Source organism: Drosophila hydei, unplaced genomic scaffold (genome assembly GCF_003285905.1).
Source record: "Drosophila hydei strain 15085-1641.00,03,60 unplaced genomic scaffold, DhydRS2 tig00000149-arrow-pilon, whole genome shotgun sequence".
NCBI lineage: Eukaryota > Metazoa > Arthropoda > Insecta > Diptera > Drosophilidae > Drosophila > Drosophila hydei.
In genome coordinates, this window is record NW_022045678.1 from 3,988,355 (window position 1) to 4,006,421 (window position 18,067).

Here is an 18,067-nt window from a genome sequence, read left to right on the forward strand (position 1 = left end):
AAGAACTATATGAAAGTTAACTAGTTCATAGAAAAACTTAGTCCTAAACACAATTTTTCCTTATAGTTAAATTAAAGTTAAAAGGTTTTAAAAATGGAATGAATTAAGACCAAAATATAATTTGCAAATCGTGACAGAGTAGTAGATTCAAATCTGTGGAAGATATAACATGTTACCATATGTTTTTTTTGACTGAAGTCTTTCACAAGAGCATTCCCAATTTAGAAGTGTCTTGTCTCTAAGTTTTTGTTGAAAAAAATATTGTTCAGCATGAAATGTTTATGCGCCATTGCTACAGTGTTATTATTATGTGTTTTAAAGTACATTAGTTGTATAATTATGTCCAAGAGGCACACGCATAATAGTACACACACTCACAGTTGTGCACTTAACTGCTTTTATTTGAATTTTTGCTACACGTTATGTAAGTTTACATTACGTGTTTGATGTTCAACTAAGCTGTGGCTGCGCTGGCAACCGTTAGCCAACTGAGTGCTACTTGTCGTTCGACCGGGACCCTGAAGCATTCTGAGCCTAGAACAGAAGACGCAGCACCAGTTCCTTGGTTTATGAAATTAATTTGTGCTACAAAACGAGGGTTCTTTGTGGCTCAGTGTATGCATACAACGTCAATTTACATAAAGTTGTTCACATATTTTGCAAGAATGTATGTTTCACACAAAAATTACCCCAAAGCAATAAATTTAAGTTTCGCGGACTATTATTATACAGATAACATTTATTAATAGTTTATGATCTAAGTTACCATTTTGGTTATTGCCAGGGGAAATCTCCGTAAAGCAATTTAAAATTGTCGAAAGCGCGCCACAATTACATAAAGTCGAATGATTCGATACCATTTTTGCTAGATATGGACTATCGCCAGCTCTTGGATGGGAGCTTTGCACAATCGATTAAAATGATGCCGATAGTAGTATTTTTATTTTGGTTCATACAGTAATTTTTTTAAAGATGCTCAAAATAAAACTTTTAGTTGTATTTTGTGATATTCAAATTGTATAATGTAGAATATTTATTTATTTATATAAAGAGCCTTAGTATAATTTTTTGGTTACCATTATTTTTCCAGTGAATGCAAAGTTTAATAATAGAATTAGATCGTATTACGGGTAGCTTGAAAAAGCTAACATCCAAAATATCAAGGCAAATAGAATTCAAAGCAAAGAATAAGAATTGTATGTGGAATATTTACAATGATTGGCAATATATAATAAAAAATCTGTGTTCTATTATTAAGTTTGCACATAAAGAGTTTGCGATAAAAGGATTGGGAATAGTTATATAATGGTTTAAAGTGGCTCATCTAATTGGTTGATTTAGCTTTATGTTTTTGCTCTTTAACTATATTCTTTGCAAAGCGATGTATATTGGCTGGATGCAATATCCATATTTCTTTCCTCTCGTCAATTCAATTTAAAATATGTACCCTCGTAACATTGAATCAGCATATATAACATAGTAAATCTCTTGATACGTAAGCGTAATTTGAATGCGCATTCTTCAAAATTTGACCCAAAATTGACAAAATGAATGGTGAATCTGGTATCTTAGTTATATAATAATAGTTAATTAAGCACATTTATTAAATACGAGTAGCGTTTAAAAACAACAACGATAACAATGATATATGATGGTACACTTTGCTAATACTCAACAATATTTAGTATATAGATATATTAAGCAGCATTTGGATTATATATGAGTAGCAATGCTTAAATTCCCTAAACATGTCACTTTAGATGAAATTAGAGCTGAATCTGTTTCTTTACTGCTTGTCGGTTGCCTCAGAGAGTTCCATTTCATCGGCTGCAGCGCTGACCTCCTGCCAGGAGTACTCCATGTCCTCGGATCGGGTGAAACGTGAGCAGACGGCCATGCGTAAGAAGTAAACGTCGCGTATTTTAGCGGGCACCATATGAATGTTGCCACGTCCATTGATCCGCTTGAGCAAGGCTTCGTTACGCTCGTTGCTGCCCTTTAGCCGGAAGCAAACCAAGCCCATGTTCACTTCAGCAGCCAGCTCAAAGCGCTCGTCCTTCTGGCAGAGATCACCGAACTGCTGGGCAAAGCCACAATGACGTCTGATGTGTGCCTGCAGATTCTCGACACCGTAAAGACGCAGCACAAACCAGAGCTTGAGGGCGCGGAAACGACGACCCAGTGGGATTTGCCAGTGGCGATAGTCAGGTGCGGAGCCTTGCATGTCATGCTTTAGGTACAGTGGATCAACATTGAAAGCGTTTACCACCCAGCTGGGATCCTTCAGCCACATGGCCGAGCAGTCAAAGTTCACCAGCATCCATTTGTGGGGATTGAAGTTGAACGAGTCGGCCAGCTCGATGCCCTTCATGTGATGACGATACTCGGGGCAGATGAAAGCGGAGCCAGCATAAGCCGCATCCACATGAACCCAAACATTGTGCTTGTTGGCCACAAGACCGCACTCATCCAGTCGATCGAAGGCACATGAGTTAGTCGTGCCCAATGTGACAACAGCATAGAAGGGTATCAGGCCAGCAGCCAAATCCTCTTCAATTGCCTTCTCCAAAGCATCGCCACGCAGACGATTGTGTTCATCAGCAGGAACTGAACGCAGTTTGACGCCGCCCAAGAGACCAGCGCGCTCCACAGAAGAGTGGGCCTGGGCCGAGGAATAGCCTACCAGCTTGCCAATGATTGTGTGCTCATCCCACTCGGGATGCTCTTTCTTCACCTGTTGTAACTTCTTGGCCTTAGCGCCCAGTAGAGCTACCAAAGTCGATTCGCTGGCCGTTCCTTGAATGACGCCGCCACCTTTTCCGCCGGAACAAGCCAAAAACTCAGCTGGCAAATCCAACATTTTGCCCAGCCAATCGAGCATAACCACCTCCAGCTCCGTACAGGCCGGACTAGCTATCCAAGTGAATCCAATGCAGGCAATTGCTCCGCTCAGCATGTCCGCGACGATGGCTGGATATGAGTTGGCTGTGGGAAAATAGGCATGGAACTTGGGACTGTGCCAGTGGGTCACGCCGGGCATGATGACTCGCTCAATATCCTTCATCACGTCCTGCCAATCCTCCGGCTTCTCTGGTGCTGCATCAGGAATCAATGGCTGCAAATAGCCAGGCTTCACCTCGGGCAGCACACGCCTGCAAAACGGAACAACAATTGCATTAGTCTCATCTTATTAGACGCCATTCAGAGAGCTTCACAAAGTGCGAAATTACATTAAATTTCACTTTCGAGCCACCAACCACTCAACCACCCAAACTCCCAACTCACTGCTGCTCACTCACAACTTGTTGCCAGTGGCCATAAAATCAATAACTGTACAATGAAAGGGTGCTGAGTCTTAGCCTATTCACAAGTCGAAATGCGATTAACACCGTTTTTCTTCTAAAGGATACATAGACTCCACATAGAACATTTCAATATATCAACAAGAGTTCGAATCCCAATCATAGAATAACTTGGAAAGTTCTCAAAATATTTCAGAGTTCTTAACCGATAATATTGCTGCTCAACTTGATTTAAGACTACTTAAGATATATAGTTTTTACAGATATATCCTTGACATTTGAAAACTGTATTTTAAGTAGTTTTATTCTAATTAAAAAGGAATGTATAAATTCATTATCATAATTTTTACTTAATATTTTCCAACTGCAAGTCTTGGAAATCCCAACTCTAAAACTGTCATCAAAATAACATTTTCCCAATTCGCCCAATTGAAATTAATGTGCTATTTATTATTTTTGATGTGATGCGGATCTATAAGCATATATGTTTCAGGTCTCTGTATCGAATAATAAGAAAAGTAATAAATTCTGTCATATGCATCTAAATATTATAGAAACAAATGTGGCACGCCCAGTATATGGCCACTACAATATATGTATATATATAAGCACTGCAATTCACTTGACAAAAATGTGGTTCAAGTTCAAGTTCTAGAACTGTGGACTCTGTCTTTGACTTCGACTGTCCCCACTGGGCGTAGCTCTTAAGTCATGCCATTTCATCGGGAAGTACAGACATATTGTAATACATATAAACACATTATAAAAATAATGGCTTATAGAAACCTTATGCCGTAAGATATTACTGTAAAAGACAATAAATCATCATTCAAAATCAAATAAGCCCAGATTAGAAACGTTTCTCTGATAATTTCAAGGTAATACCACACTGAATTGCTCAAGAACAATGTACAGGTGAGCGCTGAGCCGAAGTTAAACAACAACAAAAATTATAATAATGTCGACCTTGACACGCCAACTAACACAGCTAAACCTTATAATGTTGTAATTAATGCCATTGGCAAAAAAAATAAAAGTTAAAACTCGTGAAAGGTCTCAGCTAGAAGGCCGAAACAAATCTAGCCCGAGAGACTTTCCCATTGACTCACTACTCAAGCATAGTAGCTAAAAGTTATTCAAATGCGAATATATATTTATGTTTAAAATTAAATAAAAAATTAACAAATAAAATATTTATGTTTTGATTGAAGCTATCTTAAGCTGAAGTTGGCATATCATAGATAGAGCAAGAAATGCCTGGCTTTAAATATATTTTGGTTTCATGTAAATGTTTAATTTTGGTGAAAAAAAAAGTATATGTTTGTTAGTTTTAGGCCCACTGTGCAATGCATCGACAAATCATTCACACGCGGAAATTGGAAGAATTTTACTAACTATAGGTCAATCAGAACGAACTTTCGAATTGAGTTCGTGCTCGCATTCATATCTGAGGTCAATTCAAGTTAATGAATACGTTAAATTTATCGAACACGTGAAGTGTTAAGTGAATTGTAACTGGTTTGCTCACTCACCTGTCGCGCACATTCTCCAGGTAATCGGCTATATAATCCACCATTGATTTGGCAAAGTCTTTGAATTCTGGCGCCTCCATATCGATCTGTAAATGCAATTCCAGCAGTCACATTAATTATTTCATTTAATTTAATTTGCACAAATATACGAAAATTAAGGAATTAACAACAAAACAACACCAAATACTCACCGAGACACTGGAATCCAGTTTATCTGCCACCCCAGTGTTAGCTTTTGCCTCACTCTCACTTGACAAGGGCATATTAGTGTTAGTCGAACCTTTGCTCATGATCAACAATGAATAATGAGTGTTTCTACCAATCCCGCATTAGTTATTAGTGAATGAATAAAATGTAAGTTAATATTTAAAGCTGAATTAGTTTGTTTATAGAATAGCTTGTGTAATGTAGATCTGTGTAAAGCTATCGTCTGATAATGCTAATCATGCTGATAATGCTGCAGTAGCAGCTAGGCAAATGTGCTCTAATCTCAAGTATTACCTTTACTTACATTGTTAGTTGCAACTTACATTAACTAACACAGCATAACAGTACAACTTAAAGATCTATAACAATCAGGCCTGTCTATCTGCAGTCTAAATTGATCCAATCGGAAAACTGGCTGATTCTAGCAGTGAAGCTGTGGAAGATGTAATGCACTTTCCAAATTTGCCAAACACCATAAATACATAATTTTTGCTTAATCTACATAGCACCTGCTTTGTCAACCAAAGAACCAATATGCTCTCTACAATTCGCTTTTTTAAGTGTATTAGAATGCTTAGGGAAAAAATATTATTTTTTTTAAAATTTGTTTGTTTGACTTTAGGCACAACAAATAGTTTGTATACAATTAAAAGTTAATTCGCTAGCAGTTACATTTTGACTATTTGGCATTAATAAAGGTACATGGAAACCTTTTGCAAAGCAAACAAGTTAAGTCAAAGTTGTTTGGCATTGAGGCTCAAATAAATAGTAAGTAAAAAAGGCAACAAGTTATGGAAACCAGATCAGAACTAGCTTGAAAAAAAATTGATAAGACTGGAATGTTGAAGCTGACCAAATAGACAACAAGGCTAAGTGCTGAATGCTGAGCTGAGTTGAGTTAAGTTTAGATTTAAATTAAAGCACATCTTAAAAGGTCAGCGTGTAAAGCATTAAGTATACGCTCCATTGCTTCAGTGTGATTATTATGATGTTAGGTATTTTAAAGCACATTAATTGTTTAAATATGGCCAAGAGGCACACGCATAACAGTACTCACACAAACACACACACACTCACCGTTGTGCACTTAAGTTGACTGCTTTTAATTATTTGCACTTTTTTCGTCTTGGCTATCGTTCAGTTTATGTTACGTTACGTTACGTTACGTTGCGTTACGCGTTTGCTATTTAGCTAGTTGCTTCTATATATATAGTTTAGTCAAGCTGTGCCCGCTCTGGCGTCCGTTAGCCAACTGAGTGCTGCTCGACGTTCGGCCAGACCTTTTAAAGCATCGGCTGGCTTCGCCTCGCTCTGTGAGCTGCGAGTGCAGCCGCAGGACCGGTTCACTCGCTTCCCTGAATCGCAAATCTCAAAGCGCTGAACTGAAATTGAATAAATTAATTTTTACTATAAAATAACAAGTGTGTTGTGCATATAATTGAAATTTACATTTGTTAACAAACCAAAAGTTGTTTGATATTTTTTGCACGCATCAATTCATTCTCACTCAAAGTGCATTAAACCTGTGTTATAAGATGAGACAATATATTTTTACCGAAACAAAGTTAAGCTTAAGAATGAATTAGCCTACGTATAATCCAGTTTTTTAACAGTCAACAAAAGAATTCCCCCACTGTGAGTCATTCGTTGTGAGGGGGATTCCTTAAACTAACAGAGCAAAGCGCGTCAAACTTGAATTCATAGTAAAAAACATAGTAAATGCAAAAGAAATATGAAAAACATTTCGAGTCAAAATCAAAAAACCTGAATTAACATTTTACGAAAGATTTGTTATAGGAATTGTTTTTGTAACTGTAACTTGTAGATAATGCGAAAGAGAGAAGGAAAGAGAGGCGGAGAGGGCGTTCGCTGACGCTCAAAGCTACGCTCTCTATTATTTACGCTCTCTATGTCCATTCACGTTTCATGGCGGTCACTCTCTTTCATTCACTGTCTCCTTCTCTCTTTCTATCATGCATCAGAAGGAGTTGGCGCCACCCAACTGTTGCTGAGTGTGTGCGTGTGCCTGGCATTTCAACGAAGCCACTTTGGCAAATCACTTGAATGAATCAACAGATTTTTGCCATGGCAACCGTTAACTTTTCTCTTATTGTGCTGTCGCACCAACCCACCCCCAAGAGGCATCTTTTCTGCTCTAATGAGTGGAGGGAGGGAATGTTGACTTTCCTACTCAATGCTGAAGTACTTCTATTTGATTTATGGCTGACTTGAGTTGAAAAGCTGAGGGTTAGTGTTGCGGCGCCTAGAAGAGGGGGATTACATAAACGAGCAGACGAAACTCAAATGGAAATGGAAATGGATTTTGTATGCAGCGATAAATTGGTCATTTCCTATTGGAACTATTTAGCTCAATAGATAAAAGCAACATTTGCACCGATATACCTTAGCCTTAACTAAACTTATGTTTAAGGTAATTCGAAGGCTTCCACATGCATACACAAATGTTTACTATCTATAAAGAGAAGCAATCAGTGCAGTCACAAACTTTAATTGAAAATTTACCTACTGACTGAGTGATAATAAAGAGGTCTAATGCTGCGACATAGGTTTTTTAATCAATATTCTATCTTATAAAATATAGATATTTATACTGAAATCAATTCATTTAACATCCAACTGTAATATAACCAAAGGCAAATTTATTAATTTGTTTTGATTAAAAATTTATGATGTTAGCCATGCCTCCTTTAGTCGGGCAAAGAAGCTAATATCATTATTATTGATTAGTTTCAAATTGTTTTGCCTTTTATTAGCTAAGATAAGAAATGTATAATCGAGTAAAATACTTTTAGTTCAACTCTTAAATGATAACTGTGTGCGTAATCTACAATTTCAGGCCAGATAGTTGAGCACTGCGGGGGTTACTGCTACTAGGTAAGAGAGCTCCTTTTACAATATGATGTCTCTATTCAATTTCAGCACCAAAGAGCACCAAAGCATCGACCAAATCTTTAGAGACTCATCACTGAGGAACTCAATTGAATCTAAATTATTGACTGTAAGATCGAAAAATCGAAAATTGAAGAGCTGGAAAAATTCAACTCTCATTGAAAAAGTAACTCAAAATTGTTATATTTCTTAAGCTGCATAGAATAATTAACTTCTCCTAGAACCACTTTTTCATATCCTTTGTTTCTGGTTTGGCTAATTCTTGATGATGATCCAAATAATAGATAAAACGTCGAAAATAGTGTGGAGAGTTTTTCTCTGTGTCAATAATGTAAGCTGAATGATATCCACAAAAAAGCTAGATAGAATTATATAATGAATTTGAATAATGAAGTGCGATATCCTTAAAGTACTCGCATCTTCATTGGTACAGAAAAAGAAAAATATTGGCGAGTTTTCTGTACCTTCACGTATTTTAGTAAAATTGTACCTTACTATGCAATTTTTCACACTTAATGAAGATAAGTGACGCAGGACATTGCTTACAGATCTATAATCTATAATAATAATAAAGTTGAAGGCTTTATCATGCAAAAAGATGAAAATACTCAAAATTTGATTTAAAAATATATTATAAAATATATATTAATCTAATTGGAAAATACTGCGGGTCACTGCTTGAAAGGATCTCTTACTTGGATTATCGAAATATCTTTAAAATTAGTCAAAATTAAACGATAAAAATTTATTCATATTCAAGCATCAAAATGTCTGCTCGTCTCTCTGTATTGCAATCCATTTTGCTTGTACTAAAGTTACTGACTCTCAAATATATAATGGGTATATCACCCAAACCACGGCCTTTGAAGGAAGTTACCAAATCTGATCGATTTGCCTCTTACTATCAATTGATTATTTAATTCGTCGCTTGGCTAAGCTACACTTTCCACTGTCTTACAAGTACAGCCTTAAGGTTTAACTTTCCGCCTTTTATTGTTGTCGACTCTTTTCAATAACAATTATAGATTAAAGGCTCCATATTTAATATGTATTTATTGTGTTGAATTCTGTGGTTCACATAACAAATTTTTCAAGAGACCAGCAAAATGTAAATTTATTTTGCCCATTCCGCCTGAGTTTTGCTCAGATGCTCACACAAATTGTTCATTTGGTAACAAAAGTTGAACAATATATGTCGGCACAGTAATAAAAGCACGAAAATGATTAAAAATGTTGGCTTATTGGTTACGGCGAATGGACAATTAACGCAGATGCTATACACGTTGCTGTGGTTTCTGATTTAGAAACAAATCGAAAGTACTTAATAAATGCTACAGGTAGTTACAACTTAAGACGACTTGGTACGGGCTTTACTGCGCCAAGGTTGAGGGCAGATTAAGCAGCGTGCTTTGTCCACTGGGCAAATAGGCGACACCACGTGACCTTGATAGCTGATAGGCAATGTCCTCAGCAGCTTCAATGCGACGCAGCTCGACCAGACCGTCTCCAGCCTCACCGAACGACCTGGCCAGCAAATCGGCAGCAGCAGCATCACCCTCAGCTGAAATAATGGAAGCCAATTTCTGTTGCTCTGCCTTCTCGACGACAAATCGCGCCTTCTCGGCCTCTTGCTGGGCAACTTGTTTCATTTCAACGGCCAATGTGAATTCACGTCCAAAGGTCAAGTGAGTCAATGAGATGTCATCCAAAATAAAGCCGAACTGCTTTGCTCGGACAGTCAGCTCCTGGGACACACGCTGCGATACCATCTGAAGATGATAAGCATTTGATTATAATTTATGTATAAAACAGCTATGAATTTGTTAGATCACCTCACGCTGTGTAATCAGTTCGCCGGCATCAAATTGAGCAACAACGGCTTTGAGCACCTCAGGCGCAATAGAAGGCAACACGCGCTCGTCATAATCCTGGCCAAGAATCGTGTAAATCTTTGGCAGCTCATCCGGAATTGGGCGATACAAGATACGAAGCGTAATATTCACGTTCTGCAAATCTTTGCTGCCTGTTATCACTGGAACATTTCGGGGCTGGGAGCGAATATCGAAGATGATAGGTCGCTGCACCCAGGGTATGAAGAAGTGTGTACCCTCGCCAACAACGTGTTCCTTGATGCCAGTGAAGCGATCAAAAATCACAGCCCGATGGCCACCCTCAACGTTATATAATGCGGAGTTGACAACGCCGCCAAGCAAGGCAACGCCGAGACCCATTTGGCCAATGCGGTTAAAGAACTGAGCAGCCATTATACCTAAAAACACAAAACGGAAAATTAAGGCACTTCAGATACAAATATAAAATGTATTTTGTATATATGTTTATGTAAATTATTTGAAAGCCGACTCAGATTCATATTTCGTCAGATTTTTAGGTTAGAACGTCATGTAAACTTGCCAAGTGCAAAGTTTGCGCTTGTATTAATGTATATAACATGCTTTCCTTGTGTACATATTTACAATATACAGTTTTACTAACTTTTTAATTGATTCTGCGTTCCTGAAAAATGTGTAATTACGTTAAAGTTGTACAATATTGCTAGCTTTATTAAAACCGCACGCAACGGAACGACAGCTGACAGTGTTGAAAAATACCAATAGCGGCAATGTGAAATGCATGCTGACGATAAGTGTTGCACAATATGCACAGATATCGATATGTCGATAAGTTTCACAAACGCAAAAGTAATCAAGAGCAATTCAAAGAATTTTGCTTTCATTAAAGTATTTTCAAAGTTATTTATTGCGTCATCTCTGCACGCCCGGCCGTTTTAGGCATTTTTTTATTGGTCGAATCCTCCAGCTCCTTTGCTTTGTAATAATGGGGTGCTACCTCCAGTAGCCATTTGCTTTCAATCTCTATCACCTGGCGCATGTATTCTTTGGAGGTGAATACCAGCTCATGATAAAGCACCCAACGAGGTAGCTCCTCAAACAATGACGAATTGGGATGTATCATAACCGTTTGATTGTGCTTAATTGTCTTGTAATGTCCGCCCTTTGATAATCGTGCCACATGATAGAAGTAGCCCGCTGTAGAAGCCTTCCTCACGTTAATTGTCTCTGGCAGACAGCTAACCATATCGATTTCCACACGTTGCATTAGACCAACCAATTGTTCTCGTACATCTCTTGCCCGTTTCATGGAACGATACTGTATGAAGTTCTCGTAGCACCATTGTGTACTATAGTCCGTCTCCGCCCATTGATTATAGACCTGCAGCAAGCTCAAATGATCTCCATGCATGTGATTGAAATTCTTCCGAGCAGTATCAGCATGTATAATCTTATCCTTAGGTCGGTAGAATATGGCGCTATTAACTGATAGCATGGCCGCTATGGTGACCATCTCCTCAGAGCATTTATATCTGCAAAAAATTTAAAGTTATTAACATTTTATAATTAGAAAAACCTACGTTTGTGCACATACTTTTCGCTGGCAAGCAGCATTTTGCCCATCATCGGATCAACAGGAAATTCTGCCATGCGTCTGCCCAGCTTCGTCAATTCACCATGATGATTGAGTGCACCCAAGGCATATAGCTGCTCCAGTGCTAAGACTAACGTCTCGTGTGGTGGTGGATCAAGGAAATCAAAGTGTATCAGATCATTAATGCCCAAAGCTTTTAGCATCAGCACCGCATTGCCGAGGTTGATCCGACAAATTTCTGGCACCGTATTTTCCTCCAGTTCGTGTTTGTATGCCCAGGCGGTATATAGGCGGAAACATTTGCCTGGGGCCGTTCGACCAGCTCGACCAGCTCTTTGATTTGCCGAAGCCTTTGAAATTGGCACCACCATCAGCGATTCCATTCCAGTGCGCGAATTAAAATTGTTTTGCTTGGCAAAGCCCGGATCAATGACATAGATGATATTGTCTATGGTCAGTGATGTTTCCGCAATATTCGTGGCAAGGATCACTTTGCGTGCATTCGGAGGTGTTGGCTCAAAGATTTTGGCCTGCATGTCGCTGGGCAGATTGGCATAAACGGGAACGATAAGAAGTTCGCGTATTTTAGAGCCCAGACGTTTCACACGATCCTGTAACACCTCCTGACACGTCTCGATCTCGTCCTGACCAGTGAGAAACACCAAAATATCACCAAGTGGCTGCGTAGCGTGAATCTGCAGGACGGATACGCAGCAGGCATCAATATAATCAGCCTCGGGTGCTTTCGTATAAAATATGTCCACGGGATACCGTCTGCCAGGTATGCGGAAAATGGGAGCATCATCAAAGAAAGCGGAGAACTTCTCAGCATCCAGCGTGGCACTGGATATCAGCAACTTAAGCTCAGGTCGAAATCGTGCTATATCCTTGACAAGTCCAAACAGAATGTCCGTATGCAAAGTGCGCTCGTGTGCCTCATCAATTATCATTACGCTGTAGGAGCCCAGATCCGGTTCAGAGAGAAACTCACGATGTAGTGTACCATCTGTCATGTATTTGAGTATGGTGCGATCTGAGGTACAGTCCTCGAAACGAATGCTGTAGCCAACCTCGTTGCCCAGTTTGACACCCATTTCTTCAGCTACTCGAGCCGCTACGGACATAGCAGCCACGCGACGTGGTTGTGTACATCCAATCATCTTTTTATCTGCCGTGAAGCCTGCCTCAACAAGGTATTGTGGAACTTGAGTGGTCTTGCCAGAACCTGTCTCGCCTTCAATGATTAGCACCTGATGCTCTTTTACAGCTGCTATCAGATCCTCTTTAAAGGGATAAACGGGCAATGATCTACGTGTTTCATCCAGAGTCATGCGTTTGCGTTCTTTTTCTGTTAGCTCTGTTTGCTTGGCAGCCTTCTCGCGACTACCGTCAAGCGTTAGAGCCTGAATGAAGTCAATTTGATCATCAAGCAACAACTCATATTCCTCCTCAGCTTTGGCATCCTTGGCACCAAACTGAAAACGGGCCGAGGCCAATTGCTCGGCCTCCCATTTCTTCTGCTCCGAATTGGGCTGCTTCTCAAAGTCATCCACCTCTACGTAATCGGCTGCAACACAGATTGCTTAATCAGTGTTAAAAAATAGATGACATTAGACTTACATCGCTCGCCCTTCTTGAGATCCCGCGGCATGTGATAGCGCTGAATGCGCTCCAGTTCCCGTGCCTTCTCATGCTCTTTAGCTATGTTCAATAGCTGTTTCTTGTACTGACGTTCCTCCCGCTCCCGCTTGGTTAGACTAAGAAAATTAAAAGTCAAACTTAAACATCACAACAGTCATAAAGCAAATACTTACACACTATCCTCGAAGAGATACTCATCGTCGAGTATATCTGCTTCTAGTTCAGCTACTTTGTCATCCTTGCGCTTCTCTAAGTACTGTCGACGTGATTGCACGCGCAGATGTGGCACAATCTTGTCTCGATCCTCATGCTCTAGCTTCAGCCGCTTGGTAGCTTCTTCAATTGCCTTGCGTCCGCCTGTGGCTTCGACCACTTTACGGGTTCGCTCCTCATCGCGCTGCTTTAAGCGATTGGCAAATTCATCACGCTCACGCAAATCCTTAATACGTGACTCTTCTTCGCTGTCGGGCTCCTCGGCACTGCTACTACTACTGCTAGCTGTGCGTTTACGATTTTTACTCGACATATTTTAACAAAAGTTGAATTTAAAGCCACAACAAGAGTACTTGCCGGTTACTAAGCCTAATACGCTGTTTTCAATGTTTGGAATATTATATATCGATATTTCAAGTAAACAAATCGGTTTCCGTTTCACGTTTTGTTTTGATTTTATAGACCGTACAAATTTAAATTTTAGGTCCCATAATTAATTCAAAACCAAGTTTTATTATATAAATATATATTAATTTATATTTTGATTTAAATTAACTTACAGAATTTAATCGTCTGCACACAGTACTTATTCAGAGTGCTATATTCAATGAGTATCGTAATATATCGATATTTATTTACATCTTTTAACAAATCGATTGCAACTCGCGCGCTGCTCGTAGCCCTAGTTCTCGAAAGATACAAGTTATAAATATTCTTGCAGAATAGTAAACAAATTAGTTTTAAGCATGTCTCGCCAATTAAGTTTTTGTCCACAGCAGGAATATGAACTTATTGAATATCCTGGACGTGTGGTCAACACAGACCGCATGTTGTCCACCTTAGGTGGCATTGTCAACATATCGAAGGTAATGTATAAAAAACTATTTATTTCAGGCAAAAGGCTTATAAATTACCACACAGGTCCTGGGTGATGAGAAGAAACGCTTAGAGTTGCGTTTTCATCCAGAGAATCCATATAATAAGCCCGCCTTCGGTGACTGCACAGACAAATCCGGGGTTTTATTGTCGGTAACCGTGCGACGACATAAACGCGACAAGTCCCGTCCACCTCAACATTTTGTCCGCGTCCTGGGCCATTGCAGCCGAAGTTTCTCATTCGATTGTGAGTAAGGCGTAGTGGTTTTCTGAATATGATTATTAATCGGGAACCGCTGCTGGTAGCGCTTTGTGATTTCCAGTACCTGCCGCTATGGAGCACGCCCAAAAGTGAAGACGCTGGCGCCGCAACAGAACTTAAATACGCCCTCGAACAGTTGCAGCCACGCGATGTTACAGATTTGGAATACTTCAGGTGAGTAACACGAATGAGATTAATTGGAAGAGAACTAATGCAAAACGTTGACTTGCAGCCGCCCGCACCCGGAGTTGCTTTGTCTGCCAGAACTCTTTGCACGTGTTGACATCGTGCATAGTGGGCACTATCGGATGGATGGCACTGGCGATGGCCGTGATGAAGTGCTTGGAGTGTCGGCGAAATCCACCTATGACAATCACGATGTCGTCTCCTTCAATATGCAGGATACGTTTCCCACTCAGCCAGATGGACAGATTCATAAGCGACTTAAAGTCAAATATGTATCGGACGAGCAATTCGCTCGCGTTAAAAAGCTATTTGATGAAATTCCAATTTGGACGCGTATAGCGCTACTCTACGAATCGGGCGTCACTAACGAAAAGCTCAAATGCATTATACCCTCGCTAGCCTTTTACTTCAGCAATGGCCCTTGGCGTACGCTGTATGTGCGCTATGGCTATGATCCACGCAAGGACTTCAAGAGTCGACATTATCAGACATTTGATTTTCGCTTACGGTTCGGCTCGGGCGTTTCGGAATTCGTCTACTCCCGCAAATCGGCAAAACAGAAGAGACCACCAACGACCGCCAACGAGGAGCTGAAAAGTGAATTGGTCCAAAACATAGATTATCCATATTTCGATGATAAAAAGCTTCCACGCTCTAGGCAGTGCATGCTACGTTATTGCGATGTGCAACTGCCTAAAATACAGGAAATGCTGGAAAAGATACCGACACCGTTAACAGGCGCTGTTTGCAATGAACGAACCGGCTGGCTGCCACCTAGCTTTGATGCACAGGTGAGACAGATTGTGTGCGCCACAATCAGTGACTTGTTGCGAAATCATTATCGAAAAGAGCATCTGACTGCCGAGGTGGAGGCTGTGCCCCAGGCCGATGGCGAAGCCGAAGCCGAGGCTGACGCTGAGGCTGAAGACGAGGAATATTTTATAGAAGACGAAGAGACTCTAGAGGAGGATATGGATCTGGATGAAACACCAATTACCGAAAATATCGTCGATAAGAACATCGAACAGTTGCTTAACAATATTACAAACTAATCTTATGGAATGCACAACGATTTAATCTGTGATCTATCATAATTTTACAATATACTTAATAGAGTGAAAAACCAACATAACAGCAACATAACATTTGACTCAGAACATTTGTGTACACATAAATTATCTGAATTATAATTCCGCGATATACAAAATAAAAATGGGAGAGATTATCAAGCCTTTAGTAACTCAAAGTGATACCATACGACATAAAGGTCAAGGTCTTTAACCTTCTTGCCTGCTTTGTGGTTAGAGTCTGGTTTATTGCGGCTAGACAGTAATTTCCGATAGATATTTCAATATAAAACTCAACTAAGAAAGCGATCTGTTAACTTTGTCAAAGATCGAGTCACTTAACAGTGTTGATTTCGCCAGAACAGAACTACTGTGTTATTTAAAGCGCTCTGTTAACTTTACAGTAGGAATTTCGTTTTTTCGGAAACCCGAGATCCTAAACAGTACAAAAATCCTCTGTTATGCAAAAGTCCCTTTGATGGAAATATGATGTTTTACAGCAATGTGCAAAGCACGGCTTACCTTCACAGATGGCGGTATTGAGGCGTAGTATATTTTATTTTTAAAAGACAAACAAAAAATAACTATTTGAGTCTTCTCATTTTTGTGCTTTTTGATCATTTGGACTTCCGTTTTCCTCTGTCCTCTGTCCAGAAAACGAAGTAGGCTTTAATTCATAATTTTTGTCCCAGATTCGGTGCACATAAATAAAATTCAGGTTTCCAACACTTTAATGTTGTTTGTATGTTCAGCAACAATTTTTTTTATATTATATGTTTAAATGTTACTAGTGTGCAAAATTCCAAGTGAATAGTTTTCTGTAAGTGCATTGCGATCGTTGATCGTTTATCTGCTAAACTTTATCTGTTAGTAATCAAGAGACATAATGGACGTGGACATGGACGAGGACGTGAAGATGCTAGACTCTGAGAACAGATCAGAGAGGACCAATCAAACCGATCCAAGATTGAAACATTTAATCAATGCTGCCAAATTATGGAACCGAATGCCTTTGAAGGGTAAGGAAGCGTATCGGAGTGGACACAACGATACACGCAACAGTCAAAAGCAAAGTTGTATGGAATTCTGCGATGAAGCAGATTGCCCAATGACTTCTTCCGATGATATGCGATGTCCACGCCGCTCACGTGGTCAAAGAGCAAAGCCTCAGGCACACAAAACGACGACCAAATGCGCCCAACCAGCTGTACGTAAACGCAAGAAACCCAACAAATGGGTGAAGCCGGGCCCGATCACAAATAATGCTTATCTGAACTTCGTACGCACCGTTAGACGCAAGTATTGCGGTCTCCTAGCTAAGCAACTTGTCATGTTGGCCGCCCAACAGTGGAGGTGTCTGAGCGAATCAAAGAAACAAAGATATCGTCGTCAGGCAAGGCAGCTTTACTTACCGATTATTTTGATATATATATATATATATATAATCCTCTCCCATGCAGGCTTACCAGGTCAGTGCCATGGAGCGCCAAAAACGTCTGTCCAATTACTGTAAGAAGTAACGTTTTAATTATGACTCTTAAGATACAACGTTTTCAGTTATTTTAAAGGTGCAAAATTTCCAAATTTTCTGTGAATTCTGCTCGATTGGGCAAACAAATTAAAAAGGTTTCATTGAAAAAAACATATATATATAAATTTGTATGTATAATGTTTGGATTTTAATGCAAATATATATTTTTATGGAATTCTTAAATTTGAGCTTGGATCTTAAACTCCAAACGTCATTAAAACGAAAGAGTTCTCTAGACACGAGTAGAACTGTAGTCTCCTAGTCTCGTAAAGGCTTGAGAAATTTCACATGAAGCACTCATTGTTCAAATTGTGTTATCTATAAAGCATATATATAGGGAGTGTGTTGAACTAGCCTATCGCATGTATGTCCGTCTGCCCTACCTTGAAAACTATAAATATATATAAAATAATCTGTTTAGATTCCATAAATAAATATCGCATTTGGCATTTGTCTTTTAATGTATATCAGATATTTTACAATAAACCCAATAGATCAGATTCAGTAAACATTTGAAAGATCAAAATCGCGAGCATATCCAGTGGTTCAGCACTTCCCTTCACAATATTTCTGTTAGTTTCGGATCTCTTATTGGTCTAGTTCTCTTCCAAGCAATACTTTTTACTAACTTCCAATTGAGTCTCTAGGGACTTGATAGTTGCCTCAAGACTCTGAGCTTTGATAGTCAAATCGGTAAACTGATTTTCCATTGATCGCACGGAGGATGCGTATTGTAGAAGCGGCTTTGCTACCTTGTAACAATAGCCCCCGCACTGCTCGTTTAATTTCCGTGAGCCAGAGTCCGAGCAATACTAGAGTAAATTCTTGGGAATAATCACAATTCTAGACCATTCTGGCGTTGTTATACTTACAGCTTTCTCAACATTTTCGCATTT

The 18,067-nt window shown here is 39.5% G+C and overlaps 5 protein-coding genes across 7 annotated transcripts; 2 read left to right on the top strand and 3 right to left on the bottom strand.

Annotated features, from left to right (window-relative positions):
- Window positions 1-1,578: 1,578 nt before the first annotated feature.
- Window positions 1,579-6,283, bottom strand: LOC111600378 (aromatic-L-amino-acid decarboxylase). Of its 3 annotated transcripts, none has more exons than XM_023316471.2 (3): window positions 6,099-6,283; window positions 4,835-4,920; window positions 1,579-3,152 (listed from the first exon to the last, which is right to left on the bottom strand). In XM_023316471.2, the coding sequence occupies exons 2-3, from the start codon at window positions 4,912-4,914 to the stop codon at window positions 1,787-1,789; spliced, it is 1,446 nt and encodes a 481-aa protein (XP_023172239.2). In that variant the 5' UTR covers window positions 4,915-4,920; window positions 6,099-6,283; the 3' UTR covers window positions 1,579-1,786. The 3 variants fall into 3 exon arrangements, with proteins under 3 accessions (XP_023172239.2, XP_023172226.2, XP_023172232.2); XM_023316458.2 differs by lacking the exon at window positions 6,099-6,283 and adding an exon at window positions 5,026-5,105; XM_023316464.2 differs by having other exon boundaries at window positions 1,583-3,152; window positions 6,119-6,283.
- Window positions 6,284-8,977: 2,694 nt separating this feature from the next.
- LOC111600563 (protein l(2)37Cc) lies at window positions 8,978-10,559 on the bottom strand. Its single transcript, XM_023316746.2, has 3 exons — window positions 10,445-10,559; window positions 9,784-10,220; window positions 8,978-9,720 (listed from the first exon to the last, which is right to left on the bottom strand). Exons 2-3 carry the CDS (start codon window positions 10,213-10,215, stop codon window positions 9,322-9,324), a joined length of 831 nt encoding a protein of 276 aa, XP_023172514.1. The 5' UTR covers window positions 10,216-10,220; window positions 10,445-10,559; the 3' UTR covers window positions 8,978-9,321.
- Window positions 10,560-10,657: 98 nt separating this feature from the next.
- LOC111600562 (pre-mRNA-splicing factor ATP-dependent RNA helicase DHX16) lies at window positions 10,658-13,647 on the bottom strand. The gene is made up of 4 exons (XM_023316730.2): window positions 13,210-13,647; window positions 13,016-13,152; window positions 11,396-12,962; window positions 10,658-11,333 (listed from the first exon to the last, which is right to left on the bottom strand). The coding sequence occupies exons 1-4, from the start codon at window positions 13,560-13,562 to the stop codon at window positions 10,706-10,708; spliced, it is 2,685 nt and encodes an 894-aa protein (XP_023172498.1). The 5' UTR covers window positions 13,563-13,647; the 3' UTR covers window positions 10,658-10,705.
- A 267-nt stretch (window positions 13,648-13,914) lies between these two features.
- On the top strand, window positions 13,915-15,690 carry LOC111600349 (general transcription factor 3C polypeptide 5). Its single transcript, XM_023316424.2, has 4 exons — window positions 13,915-14,115; window positions 14,171-14,372; window positions 14,432-14,561; window positions 14,620-15,690. The coding sequence occupies exons 1-4, from the start codon at window positions 13,996-13,998 to the stop codon at window positions 15,623-15,625; spliced, it is 1,458 nt and encodes a 485-aa protein (XP_023172192.2). The 5' UTR covers window positions 13,915-13,995; the 3' UTR covers window positions 15,626-15,690.
- A 670-nt stretch (window positions 15,691-16,360) lies between these two features.
- On the top strand, window positions 16,361-17,220 carry LOC111600358. The gene is made up of 3 exons (XM_023316436.2): window positions 16,361-16,460; window positions 16,512-17,033; window positions 17,101-17,220. The coding sequence occupies exons 2-3, from the start codon at window positions 16,527-16,529 to the stop codon at window positions 17,158-17,160; spliced, it is 567 nt and encodes a 188-aa protein (XP_023172204.2). The 5' UTR covers window positions 16,361-16,460; window positions 16,512-16,526; the 3' UTR covers window positions 17,161-17,220.
- Window positions 17,221-18,067: the final 847 nt, after the last annotated feature.